This window comes from Pyxicephalus adspersus, chromosome 5, assembly GCF_032062135.1.
Source record: "Pyxicephalus adspersus chromosome 5, UCB_Pads_2.0, whole genome shotgun sequence".
Lineage (NCBI taxonomy): Eukaryota > Metazoa > Chordata > Amphibia > Anura > Pyxicephalidae > Pyxicephalus > Pyxicephalus adspersus.
In genome coordinates, this window is record NC_092862.1 from 147,429,422 (window position 1) to 147,450,713 (window position 21,292).

Consider the following 21,292-nt stretch of genomic DNA (forward strand, 5'->3'; position numbering starts at 1 on the left):
AGCCTGGGGGCCCCATCACATCTCCCCGTGTATACAGCCTGGGGGCCCCATCACATCTCCCTTATATGGAGCCTGGGGGCCCCATCACATCTCCCTGTGTATAGAGTCTGGGGGCCCCATCACATCTAGTACCCCCCGTTCTGGGGGGAACCCCTTCTTTTTATAGTCAGGGTACTATTGCCCGTCCCAGTGATTTGGGCAGGATTGGCTCCCCTCCATTTATTCACTTTGGGGAATCTCCTCTGTATAGTCTGGGTGACCCCCAGGGATCTATGGGAAGTCAGCAGTAATCATTGGGGACACCCCTAGATATTTCGGGGGAATTCATTTTTAATTTAGGAGTGACCCTGGGAAATAACCCCAAGCATGAAGAGGGGACCAACCCCCACCTGAGAGAGATGGGGTGAATTCCAATTATTCACAGCCCCTGGGGTTCTGGGGGCGATCCCCTCTATGACCCCCCAACTGTAAGTGGCATCTAAAGGAGGGGGCAGAGCTGCATTTATTTGGGAAGGAGAGGTAAGTAGTGCACACCCCCCTACCTGTACCTGTAACATGCCAATCCTAAATCTACCCTATACCCCCCTCATGCCCCCCCTCGTACTCCCTCGTACCCCCCCGTCACTAGCTGATTATTGGCAGGAAAGCCTGAGATTGTCTGTAATCAGGAGAAATATTAGAGATGGGGGCACAATGGGGGTATATTGGGGGCACAATGGAGGCTCAATGGGGGTATATTGGGGGCACAATGGGGGTATATTGGGGGCACAATACCCCACATATCTATTACCCCAAATATCTATTACCCCACATATCTGTTACCCCAAATATCTTTTACCCCACATATCTATTACCCCAAATATCTATTACCCCACATATCTATTACCCCAAATATCTATTACCCCATTACATCTATTACACCTGGCATACAAAACTGCCCCAGAGCAGCCTGAGGGGTAAACAGAAGGGGCCACCAGGGAAGCTGGAAAAGGGGTCCAAAGGGTCATGAGGGTTAGGGGGCACTCCGGCTATCTCCCCCAATGCTGCTCCTATAGGTGGTCGGGGGGCCTCCCCAATGGACCCCCCGCATTCATAACCTGTGATTGGTTGCTATGGGATACCGCCCTCTGTCTGTAAAACCCAAAGCCAATAATAAATGCCCAGCCACAGGGGGGCAGTGCAGCCAATTGTTGTTACATGACAGGGTCACTTTACAAAATGCCTGGTGGAATAGATTGCAAGCTCTTGTGGTTCTGCATTTCCTGCATCACTGAACTGAACTGCTAATCCGAATAGTTTGTCTTTGTAGTATCTGGAGAACTAAAACCCCACAGGGGGCAACAAAGGGTGCAGCAGGGGGTAATCAGAGCTGTCAGAGTGTTTGTCATTGTACACAAAGTCCTCTCCATGCATGACAAAAGACAGGGGAACTACAATACCCAGCATACCGCCCCTCCCCCAACATGACATTACAACAGAGGGGTCCGGGGCCACAATATGTAACAGCAAACAAACATAAATATAACAAGTACTAAAACAACATTTCCCAGCACAACCTGCAGACATTTCTCCTCCCTCTACATGGATAACATTCACATGGCATTCACACAAACATTCCCACATGGACAGTGTACATTCATACAAATCCTATTTAATGTACAGCGCTGCATAATATGTTGGCGCTATATAAATCCTGTTTATTAATAATATCATCTACATCCTGGCAAGGGCTCCTCCGGGGGGCGCTAGGGGATCCTGGAGCAATGAGGGGTCCATGGTCAGGGAAGTTGGTGATAGGGGATAGGTTGGGGTTATGGGGTGTGGGGGAAGGATAGGGGTCTTTGGTTAGGGAAGTTGGTGATAGGGGATTAGTTGGGGTTATGGGGTGAGGAGGAGGATAGGGGTCTTTGGTCAGGGAAGTTGGTGATAGGGGGAAGGATAGGGGTCTTTGGTTAGGGAAGTTGGTGATAGGGGATAGGTTGGGGTTATGGGGTGAGGGGGAAGGATAGGGGTCTTTGGTCAGGGACGTTGGTGATAGGGGATAAATTGGGATTATGGGCTGAGGAGGAGGATAGGGGTCTTTGGTCAGGGAAGTTGGTGATAGGGGATAAGTTGGGGTTATGGGGTGAAGAGGAGGATAGGGGTCTATAGTAGGGGGGAGTATTGGGGAGGGAAGGAGGTAGGTCTAGTAAATTGTTGGTAGTGAGAAGGCGTCTTCGGTTAGGGAAGTTAGTAGGTGGTGAGAAGAATAAAGGGGGTAAAGGGTTTACAGTAATGATGAAGGAGAGGAGGTAGGTCAGGGAGGGTGGTGGTCAGTGGAGAAGTTGGGGATTAGGGTCTTGGGTCAGGGAAGTTGGGGTGAAGTTGGGGGGTGATTGGTGCTGCTATGGCTGGAGGTGACATGTGTGTAAATTGTGTATTGTGCAGGGCTGTGTAACCAGGATGTCAGGATTGTCCCAGCTGTGTCACACAAAGACCCCCGGACCCCCACCGGCACCAATATTAAACCTTCTGTGTGCCAGGCATCTTCACCCCCCCGGGACCCCGAAACTCAGCCATCCGGGGCCACAATCAGCACAGAGAGTCTACAAATGTGATATTCAGTATAATACCATCCACCCCGCACACCTATTACCCCAAATATCTATTACCCCGCACACCTATTACCCCAAATATCTATAACCCCAAATATCTATTACCCCGCACATCTATTACCCCAAATATCTATTACCCCGCACACCTATCACCCCAAATATCTATTACCTCACACATCTAAAACCCCAAATATCTATCACCCCACATATCTATTACCCCAAATATCTATTACCCCACATATCTGTTACCCCAAATATCTTTTACCCCACATATCTATTACCCCAAATATCTATTCACATGTGTCACCTATGAGGAAGGACAGTTGTGATGTTATGATTGATATTTTAGTAAAGGGGTCACCATGGTGGAAAAATAGAAAACTTCCATGTAAATATAAAGTATTCAACATTCTACAATTTACTGTGGTATTGGTGGGCTTCTTCCACACCAACAGTGGGGTAATAATTAGGGCAGAGCAGCCTTCAATGTGCCCTCCACCACCACAGGGTAAAATATTCCCCATATGACCCATTCACACCATTCCTCATACATTGCACTGCGGGATCTGCACCAATAATACAAAATATATCACATGACAAAAAATGGCCAATAACTGTAAATGGTTGCCGGATGTTATGGGGGGATGAACCCCATTGTTACACTATATGGGAGACCTATGTGACCCTTAAAAGGTGATGGGGGTTCAGGGGTCCCCAGTGAGGGGTCCTGGTAATCCCCCATCATACAAAGACATGCCCCCCCCACCCCCATGACTGTGTCCCAGGGTACAGAGCCCCCTCCATACAGACATGGGGTCACCAGTAGAGGAATTTGGGTGTCCTTCACAGAGCCCTGACCTCAACCCAACTGAACACCTTTGGGGTGAATTGGAATGGTAACTGGGGCCAGATATACATATCAGTGAGTTCAGATTGTTTGGGGCTCCGGACTTTCCTTGTAGGTCAGAATAAAGAGTTTGGATGAATCCTGATTGGTGGACAGCAGCTCTGCGTGTTCCAATCTCCTTTTTTCTGTATTTATTACTCCGCCCACCAGGAGCCCCAGGGTTCTTCATATCACAGCAGTGATACAATGTTTTCTCTACGCAGTGCCAGCCGCGCAGTGATCCAAATCTCAGGTGAGGTGGGTGAGATGTCAGGAAAGGGAAGACCCCCCCGAAAAGCCAGCAGTGTCAGGATGGTCCTACAAGTAAGTACCCCACTAAGGGGGTTGATGGCTAATCCTCCCCCAGGGTTCAATCTTACATCAGGCAACATTCCTCATTTCTGTCCTTACAGGACTGTGAAGAATCCTCCCCACCTTCCATAGTGCGGGTCACCATCCCCAAAGTGCCCCTGACCAAGAAGAGGTAAGTCCCCCGGGCCCAAATAAATCCGGGGGGAAGGGGGACGAGAATGAATAAAGACCTGAAAATCACCGACTTCATCCACCTGTGTAATATTCTCTTTTCTAGCAAACAAAGAGAACCGCTGGCGCTGATCCGGAGGAAACTTTTCTCCAAGAGCCAGGTAACTGAAATATGGAGAAGGAACCATCACCAAAGCATAAAGCCTCCCCCCAAACCATCCTCATCCTAAGGACTAAGGGAGTCATTTTACCACCCCCCTATTCTGGGCATATCCTAATATAGAGACATTTATCCCACTGTACACCCAGAGCTGCTGGTTTATAGACCCCATAAACCCTGGGGAGTTTATATTTGGAGTCTCAATGAAGGCCCCGCCCTCTGGGGGGTTTATATTTGGAGTCACAATGAAGGCCTCGCCCTCTGAGGGGGGTTTACATTTGGAGTCACAATGAAGGCCCCAGCCTCTGGGGGGTTTACATTTGGAGTCTAAATGAAGGCCCCACCCTCTGGGGGGTTCATATTTGGAGTCACAATGAAGGCCCCAGCCTCTGGGGGGTTTACATTTAGAGTCTCAATGAAGGCCCCACCCTCTGGGGGGTTTATATTTGGAGTCACAATGAAGGCCCCAGCCTCTGGGGGGTTTACATTTGGAGTCTAAATGAAGGCCCCACCCTCTGGGGGGTTCATATTTGGAGTCACAATGAAGGCCCCAGCCTCTGGGGGGTTTACATTTAGAGTCTCAATGAAGGCCCCACCCTCTGGGGGGTTTATATTTGGAGTCACAATGAAAGCCTCGCCCTGTGGGGGGTTTATATTTGGAGTCACAATGAAGGTCCTGCCCTCTGAGGGGTTTATATTTGGAGTCACAATGAAGGCCCCAGCCTCTGGGGGGTTTACATTTGGAGTCTAAATGAAGGCCCCACCCTCTGGGGGGTTCATATTTGGAGTCACAATGAAGGCCCCAGCCTCTGGGGGGTTTACATTTAGAGTCTCAATGAAGGCCCCACCCTCTGGGGGGTTTATATTTGGAGTCACAATGAAAGCCTCGCCCTGTGGGGGGTTTATATTTGGAGTCACAATGAAGGCCCCGCCCTCTGAGGGTTTATATTTGGAGTCACAATAAAAGTGATGTATATTAATAATTCTGTCATTCAGCACGCCATACAATACAATGAATGCGGCTCCTCTCCTTAATATGGACTCTTCTTCCCTTGCAGGAGGTCCAGGAAATAAAGATTCTGGGATATGGAGAAGACAATCTGTCAGCACAGGACAGCCCCCTGATAACTCCCATGAAGAATGAGCTCCTCCACCAAGATGAACTCTGCACCAGATCTCAGAAGAATGAGGTGGCCACACAAACTGCCCCGGTCTATTGCTTCAGCACCATGGAGGAGATTATGGAGTTCCTGAACAGCTGCAGCAAAGGTGACGACTGCAGTCCCCAATCCATGTCCTTCACTGATGAACCCCCAGATGAGCCAGGAGGAGAAGATGCCAACGACGACCACATGAGAAGACTTCAACTAGAAATAGAAGAAGATGACGATGATCAGCCAATGGTTTCTCATCTTTACCCCAACCTGCCCTTCCATTATGCCTCCACCTCCTCTCCACCATTCCCAGTGGTCAAGAGAAGAAGAAAACAACGATTCCACTGCGACTGGCAGGGTCCAGTCACCATCATCAGCTCGCCCAATGTGCCAGTCCATGCCATGGAGCTCAGGGTGGATGAGGACCTGGCCATGTCCATTCGAAGACAAGTCGATATTAACAATCCAGGGCCATTCGGCTGGCAGTTGGCCAAACTATTGTTTACTGAAGAAGAACTTTATGGACACAACTTCAATGGTACCGACCAGAAGATGCCCCTCAGCCCCAGGCGAGTCCACGCCATCCAACATGCCTTTCATGACTACTTTCCTAGAGATATAGCAGATGAGGCCCTGGCCAAAGGACGCACCGCCATTAATCAAGGGATAAGGAACATGTTTTATGTTCGCAACCGTAAAGATGGAGATTTTCCATAAATCACTGAAGAGACTGCTGATCTGATCTCAGATTGAAAGGTGACAATTTGGTCTCCACGATGACCTATGGCCTTGTGGGAGAAGCAGCCAGGACTGTGCCACCCTCACACCTCCATGAGAAGCCCAAATTTAACTATCATCATTGGTTTTCTCATCACCAGTCTAAAATGTCTTTCTTTTCTCATTTTATATTAACTACAAATACATTCAGGTTATTTCCATCACCATGACATCAGCCACCTCACTCTACAGCTCCCCCTGTGGAGGCCCTCTGCTATACCTTATAGCAGACTCCTTGTTATAGCTCAGTGACTTCTTCCTGTCTAACATTTGGCAGAGGAAGCTGTACAGCTCTGTCCAGTCCGGGTGAATATGCTGTTTATAGAGAAGTGTATAATAAACAAGAATTTAAATTGCTAGTCCATGTAATTACATAGAAATGGTGACAGGATATGAACCTGCAGCAAGCAGTTAGAATATTGCTTTGTGAGTACAGTACAGAGATTGGTTGTGGTGGAGTACACAAGATCACAGGTAGGTTAATGAGAAGTGTGATTGTCATCTTACATTGCACATGCCGGGGCCCGTACACCAGGATGAGCTGAGTACAGCTCCGGGATCTGTGCACTGTATCCTTCTACCAACATATGGCTCCATGGCACGGCTCCATCACCAAACACCCTTCACCATTTCCTTCCGAGTTATGGTGAGTAGGTAAGTACGCGGACATGGTGGGTTCAGAAATCAGATAACGTTCAGACTGTGAGATTTTATGGTGATATCCAGCTGTCAGATTGTTCACATTCCTGGTAATCACTGAAATCAATGGAAGACGTTCTCTGACACCAAACTGCTTCCTTGGAAGATTTCTCAATTATTATGGGTTTATTTCATTCTAAGACCAAACAAAAAATGATAATTATCAAAGTCAGACTATTTGATGCCATGAAATAAAACATAAAATACACAGCTAAGGTCATACTTACCTAAAGGAACATCTGAGAAATAAATAAAACAATGGCATGAATCGGTATTGGTGGAGCGGGGTGACTGTAATGGTGGAAACAATACTGAAGCGTACGGCTCGCCAGCAGTTGTCTCATACAACCTAATACTACACCGACGTCACGCTGCGCCTGCCTTGTTCTTCCGTCTCTACTACAGGTCATGAATTTAGTGCAATATAAAGGCGAAAATTGTCACTCAGAATATAAGAATTTATTACAATATTATTTTTAGTTTTATTAATAAAACATAAACGTTGCAAATAATGTCCAAATTTTTCTGTGGATCACTAAAATCTTCTCAACAGACCATTGGTTAATATGGACTATTTATATATTTATACAGGGTGATCATATCCCCCCTTACACGTCTCCTCTCAAGGGAGAATAGATTCAGTTCAGCTAATCTCTCCTCATAGCGGAGCTCCTCCATTCCTTTTATTAGTTTAGTTGTCCTTCTCTGCACTCTCTCCAATCCCACAATGTCCTTTTTGTGAACTGGGGCCCAAACCTGGACGGCATATTCCAGATGTGGTGTGACCAATGCTTTGTACAGGATTATGTCTCCATCTCTGCAGTCTATTCCTCTATATACATTTGGTAATGCTGTTATTAAAAAAAAATCCTGGTGATCCTGCCAGGAAAATACTCTCATGGGCATCAGACATCATTATGAATTACCAAAGCTGCGCCCATCATCCAATGGCCTCCCTCCCAGAACTGCACCCATCATCCAATGGCCTCCCTCCCAGAGCTGCACCCAGCACCCAATGGCCTGTCAGTTCATGTAACAGACTAAACCTTCTATTATCTTGTGTTCTCTGCCAGCTGGAAGGAGAAATCAGGCTTTGGGTGGGAGTGGATGAAATGGGACAAGTATGAGGAGGTTCCTAGGTCTGGGTGCCCCTAATGGGATGAGGCAAAGGATGGGGAATGGCTCGGAAAGATCTTTTCACTCTCCATATATCAACAAAAGAACCTTGTAATCTCTATGTCCCCCCGGTTCCTCCATCTGACCCCCCCAGAATCCCCCCCCCAGTTCTTCCATCTGACCCCCCCAGAATTCCCCCCGCAGTTCTTCCATCTGACCGCCCCAGAATTCCCCCCCGGTTCTTCNGGTTCTTCCATCTGACCCCCCAGAATCCCCCCCGGTTCTTCCATCTGACCCCCCAGAATCCCCTCTCTATGTTCTGTCTTATCAGTGTGCAGGCCCCCAGGCAGCCATTAGTAGCTGAATACAAGGTGGAGGCCTCTCATTGGCTGAGCTGGTATCTCTGGGCAGATATGTGACTGAGGGCCTGATACCCCACCACAGGGCCTAGCTGGGGGGGGTGTGTGCCTGGAGACAGGTGCTCTTTACAGGTCACCTCATCCCCATTGCCCCTGTATGGTTGGTGACCCCAGGCTGAGGACCCCCCAATACAAGGAGCTCTGACCAATCCCAGCTCCCTCCAGCCTGACTGTGAACAATAGGTCACCATCCATTGGGCCAACTTCACCTCACAGCTTTAGCCCCTTCCCATCTAATACAATCCCCGCCCACAGCCCCCAATCTCATATAATCCCCGCCCACAGCCTCCAAACTCATATAATTTCCGCCCACAACCCCTCCCCATCTGATATAATCCCCGCCCACAGCGCCCTCCACAACCCATCGAGAAATAACAAATATGACGACAAGGAAGCGCCAGACGTCTCACATCATTGACGTTTAATAAAAGCCCCTCCTACCTGAATACTGATTGGACAAGCCTATATGAATACTACTAAGTGCCAGGCTAATGACGCCGAAGGACTCATAACCTCGAGATCCTATTGGCTGTCAGAGACACTTAGTGATTCCAAAGGCATAAACAGACTGTCAGGGATCAATAGGCGGGACAGAAATGTTAAACAACCAATAGGGGATAAAGAGTAAAAAAAAATATCCAATCAAAATAGGAAATCTGTGAGCGACAGGTTCGATGACGAATCAGAGCTAAAATCTCCACAGCCAAAACACTGCACGTGATAGAAAACAGAGGAAGACGAAGAGAGAGTGAGATACCCCAGTATGTTCTCTAGAGGGAGGGGGAGACCCCCGGGTGTTCTTTACAGGGAGGGGGTGACCCCCGGGTGTTATAGGGAGAGGAGGAGGGGGGACCCCACAGTGTAATATAGAGAAAGGGGCGGGGTCATATACAGATGGGGGGGGAGGGGATTGACAATATGAGACATCTTGTGGGTAATTCATCTTTTTTTGCAGACTGGTGACCGTCTCTGCCCAGGAATGGAGGAGTCTGCAGCACGAGGGGTGAGACTCTGGATGGGTTCGCTAACTCGGAATAGTTTGTCCCTAGGTGTGGAATGAGCAGCATGCAGCCAGTGTTGTCACCTCTCCCTGTCTTATTTTTAGTATAAAGCAGCCAGGGTAGAGAAGCCTGACCCCTTCCAGCTGGAGCCTTACCCTGTGTGGAAACAGCGGTCACTCTGCAGAGGCTGGACACACCCTGTGACTCTGAACTGTCCAATCCACAGAGCTATGGAGCTGTGGGAACTCTGCAGAGAGACCACAGCTTCCAGCAGGATACATCTCACACTGGAATGTATTGAGGTGTATTGTACAGTTCACTTGGGTGTCACCTAAATATTGAGGACACCTCTGAATGTATGGCGTGCAGGAGATATGTGGTGGGGGTTTGGGGGGTATATTGAGGGTGTGGGGGTTGGGGGGGCAATTACATGGCAGGAGTACAGGCGGTATCTGGGGTGTGTGGGGGTTGGGGGGGTATTTTTAGGGTGGTGTAAAGGAGGTATATGGAGAGTGTGGGGGTTGGGGGGGGTATTTGTAGGGTGGGGGTTCAGAAGGGTATATTGAGAGTGTGGGGATTGGGGGGGTATTTGTAGGGTGGTGTGCAGGGGGTATATGGTGGGGGTTCAGGGGGGTATATGGAGGGTGTCGTGGTTGGGGGGCGGGTATTTGGGGGTAGGCAGTACAATGTTTAGTCACATGATTCTCTTTCTTGCAGACGATTGGTGAGCTCTTCCAGGCGCTGTATGAGATGGGCTTTGATGAGTCTCAGGTTCAAGCTGCGGTCAGAGCCGGCTGCTTCATGGTGGAAGAAGCGGCAGAGTGGTGAGTACATGTGATAGGCTGCTCACCTCGTGCTGAGCTTCTGATTGGCTGAGGTGTCTGACATCCCTGTACAGTTATTGGCTGCCCATGATGTGATTTTGTGTTTGGTATGTGCCAGGATCCTGCAGGGTGGTCAGCACAGAGGAACACTCCGCACCCAGTCAGGAGAAGAGCAAATATCAGCAGCTGTGTCTGCCTTTAACCCCCCACAAGATGGAGGAGGTGCTGCTTCATGTCACCCCATCTCTCCAGGTCATAGGGGGGATCTGTCCCCAGGTAAGAGAAAAGATCTGTATGCATTGTGTCCCCCGCTGCCCCAGATCAGAAGAAAGGTTTTCCTGCAGTGGCCCCCTTGGCCCCCAGATCTGGGAAGTGGTTGTCCTTCAGTGGTCCCCAGGTCAGGGGAGGAGTTTTCCCACAGTGGTCCCCAGATCAGAGGAGGGGGTTTCCTGCAGTGGCCCTTGTGGCCCCCGGATTAGGGGCGGGGTTGTGTTGCAGTGGCCCCCGGGTCACAGTAGTGTGTGGGTGCCATGATTGGGTCCACATTCAGGGTACAGATGATGTTGTATGAGTCCTCCGGGGATTCTGCACGTTACAAATCCTTCAATGTTTCATTGGCTGTGATTAAGCTCCGGGAGGGCAGTGCGCGCTGCAGGAGTAATGGTAAAATGTGATTGGTCCGTCAGGACAGTTCCGTGTGCTGAGGGTGGCCTCAGAGCTCAGGCCTGCAGTACACATGGAGGTGAGGATGGGGCCACGCTCTATCCCTGGAATCCTTGTCACTCCTCTCTGTTTCCCTCATCTCTCTAGAACGCCACCCTCTGACCAGTTCTCACCAACTGCAGCAGAGAAGGGAGTTTGAAGAGCGGCAAAATGCCAACCTGGCACAGGAGGTCCGAGAGGAGCGACTGTCAAAGAAGAAGGTGACACTGCCAGCGGGGGTACAGACATAAAGGGGGGGGCAAGTTATTAAAAGACCATCTACTAGAGAAACAGGACTTCGTTACATACAGTGCATTAGGAATCATGTGACGAAGGCACGGTGCACAGATCGCCAGGGGGCGCTGTCTGCATGAATTATGTGACAGGGCTGTACAGTGCACAGGTCACCTGGGGGCGCTCTTTGCTTGAATTATGTGATAGGGTTGTACAGTGCACAGGTCATCAGGGGGCGCTCTCTGCTTGAATTATGTGATAGGGCTGTACAGTACACAGGTCACCAGGGGGCGCTGTCTGCATGGATCATGTGACAGGGTTGTACAATATACAGGTCACCAGGGGGCGCTGTCTGCATAGAATATGTGACAGGTCTGTACAGTACACAGGTCATCAGGGGGCGCTCTCTGCTTGAATTATGTGATAGGGTTGTACAGTACACAGGTCACCAGGGGGCGCTGTCTGCATGGATCATGTGACAGGTCTGTACAGTACACAGGTCACCAGGGGGCACTGTCTGCAAAGATCATGTGACAGGTCTGTACAGTACACAGGTCACCAGGGGGCGCTGTCTGCATGGATCATGTGACAGGGTTGTACAGTACACCGGTTACCAGGGGGCGCTCTCTGCATGGATCATGTGACAGGGTTGTACAGTATACAGGTCACAGGGGGGCGCTGTCTCCATGGATCATGTGACAGGGTTGTACAGTACACAAGGTCACCAGGGGGCGCTCTCTGCTTGGATTCAGCTGATTGGTGGTCCATGGAGTTTTCTCCCCCCTGATCACATGACCTTTTTCTCACCTTAGGAGCGAGATCAAGTGCTGCAACGTATTGCTGAAGACCGTCTGATGAGGCACAGCAAGGCCCAGAATGTCTCCACACCAGCAGCCAATGGGGAACAGAGCAGGCAGAGTCATGTGACCCCTCAAAATCACTGTGCCCTAATGGTAAGTGGTACAAAGAGCCATTCCAACATGGCGGAACAGAGGGATGGGGGTGGGGAGTATGCAGTGCAGGAGATTTGCCCCAAATTTGCAGCTTTTCAGGAGCTGGATCCACAATTTCGATAATCCTCGGCCCTACAGGGGGTTTGCAGCACCTCAGGGGTACAAATATTTACCCCACTGGCTGCCTTAATGCTTTTCTGTACTATTCACCCTATGTATGAATGAGTGAATGTAGGTTCAGAATGTTCCCCCAACATTCACCCATTTTTATTATCCCGGTTGGTGGGAATCTTTCCGCTGTGGAGATTAAACCTAAAGATCGGCATGGGGTCCCCTGATTACCGTTGAATGGAAACTCAATTCAGAGTTTTGTCCTTTCCAACTCTTTAGGTTGCAGTCAGAATAGTTTTTGGGGTCCCCGTAATTGTCTGGGGACGTGGCGGGGCAATGCCCCAAGAAAAGAAAGCGTAAAAATTAGCTAATGGCTGGGAGGAATTATTATTCAATAGGATTTATATAGCGCCAACATTACGCAGCGCTGTACATTAAGGGACGGCTTCATCCCCACTTCATACCCCGGGGTGGAATCTGGGAGCCCCCTTTATTAACATACATAGTGCCCCTTAGCTATTCCTGGAAATGTCACAATATTATTTTTATACCAAATACCCCCGGGGTCCAGCCTTGTCCAACCATGAGATCCCGCTCTGTCCAGGGGACCGAAGCTCCTCCCAGATGGGTGGAGTTCCACAATGTGTACATGTGTTCAGCCAATCCAGACATTAGCAGCTTGTTGCCCCTATTTTCCCCCCATCCCCCAGCATGCCCCCAATGCTGGGTTCTGGGGGTGTCACATTTGGGCTCCTCTGTTTTCTGTCCGTATTTTATTTCTGGTTCTGAAAGGAAATGAAACTCTGAATTCCATAAAACCGGAGCTCTCATCCCATTCCCTGAAATGAAAACCAAACCCTTCCCCAGGAATCCAGCTGACCAGAAGGGGGCTCCTCATTACTCATTGGGGGGTCTAATATTTGCCCCCTTCCCACATACAGCAACCACCTAAGGTGCCACCTAACACCAGTACAATGAGCGATTTAGGTTCAGTGCTGGCCTGTGTGTTCACATCGGTGAATCTGTGACGGACTGGTTGATTGGTTACTCCCTGCCCCCCCTTTACCCGGCCAGTGTCCAGAGACGATCTGGGGATAAGATTTAGAAAAGGCATTAACCCTTCTTGTGCTGAACTGGTGTATAAACAATAACACATGGGGGAGTGTTGGGTGAATCCTGAAAAAGCTTACATTTAGCACTGGGTGAATGTGCAGTCATTGATAATAAATCACCAAGGAGTACAAAAACTGAAAATAAACAGTTCTGGCACTGACCCGAAAAGGATTGGGTTCCCTTCAATAAACCTTCCAAGGAAAGATGTCCCAGAACATACCTGTAATCCTGCCAGAAATGCAGTGACCTTATCACTTCCTGTGAGGTGAACATTATTCACAGGAAGTCCGCTTCAGGCAGGAGAGGGGTGAAAAGGCAGAACCTGGAACCCATCCCATGGGGGGTGGGGAAATTGGGTGCGGACATTTCCCGTTATTCCTGGCAGTGATTGGTGGAAGGGATTAGTGTTTGTAGAATACAGAGTGTGGGGGGGGGATGCCCTGGAATGCCCCTATATGGGGTCACCCCCCCTTATATCTTTGCCCCTCCCCTCATCTCTCCCCCTTCCTCATCCATCTGCCCCCTCAGTAAACTTCCATGTTGTCTCTGGCTGTCTTCCAGGTCCGGCTCCCCTCAGGACAGTCGCTGCGATTGGGTTTCCCTGCGGAGTCCTCACTGCGCTGCGTCTGCGATCATCTCAACTCATTGCAGCCATCTTTATCTCCCTGCAGCTTGTTACAGACATTTCCCACCAGACATTTCACTGAAGAGGATTTACCCCGCAGCCTGCAGGATCTGGGACTGACCCCCAATGCCACCCTCTGTGTGCAACCCCGGGAAGAACCCAAAACCAACCCAGAACCGGCATCTCCCCCACAGGAACCCCTGGATATGGACTGTACCCTGGGTGATCTGATGCGGCACAGAGACCACCTGTTACCCATCTTATCCTCGCCCGCCCAGTCTGTGTCCTATAACGTCCACATGAGGGAGGAGCCAACACCGCACAGCTGGGGTGAGTGATATAACGGGGCGTCCAAATGTATCCCAATCTATAGCAGAACTCTAGTCAGCACCCTAAATTCCCCTCAGTCCTCCTCTTGTGTTGTGTTCACAGGGGGGGGGGACATAACACTGACGGGGGGGGGGGACATAACACTGACGGGGGGGGCACAACACTCCTAAAAGATTTCCCTCCTGAAGGAACAGAGACTCCCCGCTGTAGATGGAACAGACATGTGTGAGAACAATTGTTCTGATTTATTAGGTAACGGTGGTGGTATTTATATACAGCGGAGGTACAGACCGGTAAATAAAAGTACACAGTGATCTTTCAGAGTCATTGATGGCCCCAAACATTGCACGGCTCTGATATCCGGGCTCCTCTCATGCCATTGTTTTGTAGCCATTGTTTCTTATCTATACGTTGGTTATTGTTACACAAATGAAACTTAATGAGATTAATTGATATTTATGGGACAATCACTCTTCACAATGCAATCGGCTTTCCAGATATTTCATAAAATGGTGAGCAATGGTCAGTTGGTCACAAGCCGGAGCCCAGGAAAAGAAAAGGTGTAGATAAAAGTGTTTTGAGGGAAAAGCCTTGTATATAGTATACTTTATTATTCCTTCTTATATATCCGTTCCCTCCTCACATTCATTCCCTGAACTTATTTTACCTACAAGGATTTTGTACAAGAGATTCGCCTGCCACCCGCACCACTTACTCGTTGGCCACACCGGCTGAGATTCAAATTGGTGTCACATAGGCAAAGAAAATATAAAGGTGACTGGTAACAAAGATGACTTTTCTAGTTGTAGGTCTTAGGTGCCAGGGAAGGCCGGGGGCTTATACTCGTGGCATTCACAGGAAACCCTCACAGGAGTTCTCTTTCATCCTTCCGCTTTGGAAGCGTGGAGTAGCGCCCCCATGTGTGAGATGATGGTCAATGGCTTGACCGGGCTTGTCTTAAAAAGGGTAATGGGTTCCTTATAGTAACTTTTTATCCAGACTTTGGTTTAGTAACAAATACTCTTCAGGTGTGTTATACCAGGGGCAGGTACTCGGCCATCTTGGATGAATGACATGGGGTCAGCATTGAATAAAAGTGATTTAGCATGATTTGAAATATACGTTCTCTTAAAAATAACTTCAAGAGTAATACAATACAGAAAATCATTTTGATAAGCAATTCAGCGATGAAATATTCGAATCATAGCAAACCTTCCTAACCGGGGCAGTCCGAGCCTCTCCCTGTACTTACACTTCACCCAAAGGCCAATCCTTCTGATATAATGGGATTCGGGCCCTTGTAGGCTCCTCGTCCACCCAAGGGGGCTTACTACCCACATCTTATATACCGGGTTTGATTGTAATGAGATTCAATACATCTCAGAGGGGAACAAACTCCATTCCTACCCAAAACAAAGGAGGTGTCCCCTTAGACGTCAGGAGTTGGAGGGTTTCCTTACGTTATTCATCTCTCTTACTGTTCTAAAGGGGGTATCTAGTAGAGGTACAAGCTTTTTAATTTTTTTCACTTAGTTTCCTAACGCATGGTGTTGAATGTTTATATTGCAGTTCCACCTGCCTGCAAAGCTCTATCCAAGATTCCTCTTTTTAGCTTATTGCGAGTTTACCCAACAATAGCCATGCCTTGAGCATATAGATCGGAATCTTTACATATACAGAACATCTCTTGTCCCAATATATCAACTCTTTCATTGTTATCCTCCATGTTCCTGGTAATACAATCCATTGTGAGGATAACTTGTGGGACTACAAAGTCTGCAGCTCTTATTTATGGCTGCACTACATTTACCAGGATTCAATTCTGCAGGCTCCAACAGTTTCCATACTTAGTATTTGAAGCACAGTTCCACGCTCCTTACCCCGTCCTTCCCATGTGCACCATTGCCTTGGATCCCTTACCAAATCACATAAACATGGCTAATCATTTTTTTCCAGCTCAACCGTATTGACTGTATGAACGTCCAGTAACCTTTACAAAGTGGCCATACTAAGGGCCCAAATCTTACCCACAGGGTCCTGCAATCAGTGGTCACATTCACACCTCTCATATCCTCATTCATTGGCCATCTAATCATTCACTCATTTATTCATTACAGAACATAAAGATTGATTTGCATACCAATATACCACGTCAAAGAATTCATATCCCTCAATGGTGCAAAGTATAGACACTTCCCTCCTCTGAGTGTATGTTTTCACCAGACCCGTGTCTTTGCATACTTTGTCTTTCCCCACATTACAATTAACATAAATAATATACCAAGACGCATAATGTTCTCCATTGGAATCCTCAGAATACAATTTGCCTTGTTTACATCTTACCAAAAATGGCTCCGTAACATTCACAGAATCTACACTAATGGGTGAATAAGTCATCACTAATAACCATTTCAGGAAAGGTTTCTAGAATAGACCTCACACTTTGGGATTGTCATTTGGTAGATATGTCACAAATAAGACAATCTTATGACTTCCTTTAAACACGTCCTTCTAGGATTTACATTTTATTCCCCAAATACCATAACTCTCCGGAGGACTCCTTCATGTAAGCCTGTGGGATCATTTTCCTGGTTGTAGGTAGTGTGTGCTAGTTAGAGATCTGGGATAGAAGAAAAAACTTGGACATGTAAGATGTTTATGTAACTCTAGTTCATACAATAAGCATTGTAATATCTTCATCTCTTATGGAGGAAAAATCCTATCCTACCAAACAATATTTAAAAATAACCCCCAGGGGTGTGACTAATAGACGTTACCATAAGGGGAAGGACTTTCACCCATAGAGACAGGAATGTTCATAAATCTCAGACACTTTTATTATGCTATTATACCTTTCTTGTATATAAAATATGGCGTGTGAACTTCTGTTCAATCTGGAGGCCTTCCATAACTTCTGACATAACTTCCAGGGTTTGATTCCTCCCGGCCATATCTGCACACAATTTATTGTAACCGTTCCTGGCTGTGACTGAAGCCGTAGCATAGACAATGGCCAAGCCTCGATCCATCCATCTACACACACCAGAACATTCTCAGGTTAGTGAGTTTGGTAATCAATCTGTAACCTCTGAAAGGGGTACAAAGCTTCAGGTAAATATTTTATTACAGGATCCCCGGGATTATACAATTCACACATCTCACATTCACACAATATTGTTCTGTAACAGTAGTAAATCCTAGGACAATGTGTGCTTACTTCTCATAGATCCCGGGGACAGATGAGATGGGCCATGCATTGCCTCAGCTAGATATGTATACAGCATAGGAGGCGCGCACAGGTGGCGCGCACAATCTACCATCCTCATGGCTCCATCTTTCTCCGTACATCGCTGAACTTTTGATCTATTTTTTTTAATTTCTCATTAGTTTGCACTTGCAGTTTCTTTATGACTGTTACGTCTACCTGATCAGGTTCCTTGGGAGAGGAGGTGGCCACAAAGATCTCTATAGATTCGGTACCATTTATTGCTGCTAATTTATGCCATGGCATCAGCTTTTTCATTTCCAATTAAAATGTCATCAGTGTCTTTAGTATGGGCTTCAGATTTTATTATGGCTAAATCGTTTGGAAACCAAAGTGCCTTGAGGACGTTCTTAATGAGCTCAGCATGTTTTATAGGCTTTCCAATAGTTGTCATAAAGCCCCCAAAACTTCCACAACTGGCCAATACATGACATATGCCAAAGATAAACTGTGAATCAGTGCACACCATGAATTTCTACCCTTTACCTATTATGCCGGCCTGTATCAGAGCCATTAGCTCCCTCACCTGGACTGACTGATTTCCAGGTAGTTTCCTCTAAATTATTGATCTTTGAGTAATAACAGAGTAGGCAGAAAATGTATATCCCTCCTGAGTATAACAAGACCCATCTATGAAAGCAGTGAGATCAGCATTAATAATTGGGGAATCATTCACCCTCTCTGCTTCCTCATTATTACATTACCTCATCACAATCATGACCTCCCATTTGCAGCTTTTAGTCCCTGATAACGAAGTAGCCGGATTTAAGGTTGCACACCTTTTACAGGTAACCAAGTTTCCATTCTTACTGGAGCTCAGCTTTTCATGAGTCCTGTATTTCCTTTTTGTCCTGTGCTTCACTTTGAAAGGAGCCAATTTGCATTTTAGTGGGAGTAGTATCTAATAGGGGGTAAAGAACGCCCCCTAATCCAACTCCTTTGTTATCGTGTAACCTTTGCTCTCTTACAGGACATATGACGTTCTCCTACAGAAGGGCAGTATACACCTAATAGGGCCCGGGGGTCTTGTTTCAGACATTGTCTGGGTATGACATTTCATTAAAAATGCAGAGTACCCTGAATCATGACATTAATGGCCCCTTGGTATGCTGGAACATTAGGTGGCATTGACATTACATTTGGAGCAGAACCGATACTTTGTATTTCTCCCATCGCAGAGGAAATTAAAGCTTTTGTTCCTGATATAAATCCCGAGCCTTAGCACTGAGTAAGATGACTTCTACTAAGATGGTGGGATTCCTGCCAAAGCTGCTATAGGTCAGAGCACTTCATATAAATCAAGGTACCTTGCACTCCAGACAGGAGATGTTTCTTGTTTTACTTCCTGCAGGTGTTCCCCAGTACATATTTGCCCATCCAGCGGGTATTTACCTGCTTCTGACATCATTTACATATTACTGCGGGACGATCTGTCTCATTAGTGGGTAAGATGGTTTTCCAGCAATTGTTAGGCTGCTTTAATTTCTTTCTCTCGTTCTCCTCGTCTTTTAAATCAGTTGTGGCTTGTGTTTTATTTCAACTTTCCATTCCATGAACTTCTAAAGTGAGGATTTTAACATCTTCTGGTCCATGTAAAGGATTCCATCTACTGGCTCTATGCTTTCCTTTCATTTGGATCGGCCATTTTATCTGGGCACTCCTCCCAATGGTTCTTCCAAGATTTTTACTTGAACGTTCCCTTTCTATTGAATTTCCTTTCATTCCACCAAATCCCAGTCAGCTAAAAATTCTGATTGCCCACCTATACCTATCATCTCCTTTAGATGATGAATCGTTTCCCATACTGGCAAACACTGATTGGATTCAGTGGATCCCAAGTGATCCCCGCTAGGGTAGGCCAATTTCCCTAGCCCAGTGACTGAGTGAACAGGTCCCTCCCCCGTTCCTCTTGGCCCCAAACAGCCAAGAGGGTCTCTGACTTGGTCCAGATCACTCCGTCGGGAGGATTTCTCATCTTGCCTTGATAAATTCCCTTCCTTGTATGTGAATCTTTCCAGTTTCTCCATAGCCAGTATATCCCTCCTATCACTGACAATGATTACAATGACATGAAAACCTCTTACTACACAAGCTGATATAAACAACTGACTGTACGATTATATTAATGCATTCATTACAAAAAATTACAAATCCCCGTTAGTAATTACAATGAAGGTAAAGCATTCTGAGTGGCACTGCCCACTGGCTTTCCATTCACAGAATGGGGGGTCCTGACATGTGCCAGAAGCGAGGGTCAGCTCTTTCTTTTACAGTCAGACCCGTCAGTCACACCAACACTCTGTAGTCCTTGTGTGTGAAGCCACCTACACCTCACACAGGTGAGTAATGCTACTGATGGAATACAGTCTCTTTATCGATCAGACCACACGCTACACGTCCACCTAGTGATGTTCTCACATACAATATCTATTCATAGAAAGGCCGATCCAAAAATTGCAGCAAACAATACCCACATAATGGCGCCGCATCTGGACTGCTAGAATGTATTATCACTTTCACTCCCAGTGAGACTTTACAACCACACTGTACATCAGTCTCGTACAACATTCACACAAAGTATTATTTTATAGCAAGAAGTGCAGTTCAGGTAAAATCTTACTATCTCAGGTGAGCGATCTGGTGGAAGAGAGGAAAGTGAAAACAGATATAAGTTAAAAAAACTTACCATAATCCCGCTGTGTCTGCATTGACCGCACTGCTCAGCCGTAGTTGTCACTCATCCAGGAATTCAGTCTGTCCTAATACCCGGGCACCAAAACTTAAAGATGAACAGAGACTGCTCGCTATAGATGGAACAAACACGTGTGAGAACAATTGTTCTGATTTATTAGGTAACGGTGGTGGTAGGTATACAAGGTGTAGGAGGTACAGACACGTAAATTGATCTTTCAGGAATCCAGAGTCATTGGTGGCCCCGAACATTGCACGGCTCTGATATCCAGGCTCCTCTCATGCCATTGTTTCCTATTTATAAATTGGTTATTGGTACACAAAAGAAACTAAATGGGATTAAATGAGATTAATAGGACAGTCACTCTTCACAATGCAGTCAGCTTTCCAGATATTTCAAAAAATGGTAAACAATGGTTGGTTGGGAAAAGCCTTGTCTATAGTATACTTTATGATTCCTTCTTATATAAAATCAAAAAGTCCTCATCACACTGACGGGGGGGTACAACACTGTACTACCGTGGCTCACAGCAGATTAGTAAACTGCCTGTCACACACTGTTTCAGCACATAGGTATACCTGGACAGCAAGGTAATAGGCTGTATTTCCAGGTACGGAGCATGTGATTTGCCCAGACGTGTCACGTGATCTGGGGAGAATAGTCAGCAGGCTGACGCCTGAACACAGCGCCCCCATCAGGTGGCATTGGTGCAGTGTGGGAGATGAATGGATGGCAATATGAAAAGTTCAGTCCATGTTACAGCAGTGTCACCTTTCTGTCCTGCACAGGCCGTGGACACCGGCTGGCTCCCCAGGATGAAGATGACGCTGAGGAGGGGCAGAGAGTTGGTCCAGAAGGTAATCTGTGTGATAAGATGTCTGTGTACTTCATATATCATCAGATTGTATACTCACTCCATGTTCCTCTATCTACTCTACAGAAAATCCACTCATCTTACTTCCACCTCAAGGTTTCAGATCCCCACCGCACCATTGGCCGTCAAATGGGCTTCGGCTCAGGTGAGAGGACAGGAGGAGGGGGCACAGGGAGCATGGGGAAGGGTGACAACAGGCAGGGACCCACAGTGACCAGACGGGGAGACAACAGGTGGGGAGGCACAGTGACCAGATGGGGTGACAACAGGTGGGGAGGCA

The 21,292-nt window shown here is 47.3% G+C and overlaps 2 protein-coding genes across 4 annotated transcripts in view; both read left to right on the forward strand.

Annotated features, from left to right (window-relative positions):
• The first annotated feature begins 3,704 nt into the window (after positions 1-3,704).
• On the forward strand, positions 3,705-6,413 carry LOC140331805 (uncharacterized). Its single transcript, XM_072413110.1, has 4 exons — positions 3,705-3,804; positions 3,894-3,964; positions 4,070-4,124; positions 5,182-6,413. Exons 1-4 carry the CDS (start codon positions 3,748-3,750, stop codon positions 5,992-5,994), a joined length of 996 nt encoding a protein of 331 aa, XP_072269211.1. The 5' UTR covers positions 3,705-3,747; the 3' UTR covers positions 5,995-6,413.
• Positions 6,414-8,945: 2,532 nt separating this feature from the next.
• Positions 8,946-21,292, forward strand: part of LOC140331793 (uncharacterized) — a 19,738-nt gene continuing 7,391 nt past the window's right edge. Inside the window, exons 1-9 of one of the 3 annotated variants that reach the window (XM_072413084.1) lie at positions 8,946-9,049; positions 9,244-9,291; positions 10,007-10,113; positions 10,232-10,389; positions 10,924-11,036; positions 11,862-12,002; positions 13,788-14,181; positions 20,927-20,995; positions 21,079-21,157. In XM_072413084.1, coding sequence (XP_072269185.1) covers positions 9,268-9,291; positions 10,007-10,113; positions 10,232-10,389; positions 10,924-11,036; positions 11,862-12,002; positions 13,788-14,181; positions 20,927-20,995; positions 21,079-21,157 — 1,085 coding nt within the window. In that variant the 5' untranslated portion in view covers positions 8,946-9,049; positions 9,244-9,267. Of the gene's footprint in view, positions 9,050-9,243; positions 9,338-10,006; positions 10,114-10,231; positions 10,390-10,923; positions 11,037-11,861; positions 12,003-13,787; positions 14,182-20,926; positions 20,996-21,078; positions 21,158-21,292 lie in introns of those variants that run through there. The other 2 variants (XM_072413085.1, XM_072413086.1) reach the window with 2 other exon arrangements.

What these genes read in the sequence shown, in the direction of transcription:
- LOC140331805 (XM_072413110.1), top strand. Translation starts at nt 3,748, where the DNA reads ATGTCAGGAAAGGGAAGACCCCCCCGAAAAGCCAGCAGTGTCAGGATG. An exon ending in GTGTCAGGATGGTCCTACAA is followed by an intron (nt 3,805 to 3,893) that starts GTAAGTACCCCA and finishes CTGTCCTTACAG; the next exon opens with GACTGTGAAGAATCCTCCCC. An exon ending in GTGCCCCTGACCAAGAAGAG is followed by an intron (nt 3,965 to 4,069) that starts GTAAGTCCCCCG and finishes TCTCTTTTCTAG; the next exon opens with CAAACAAAGAGAACCGCTGG.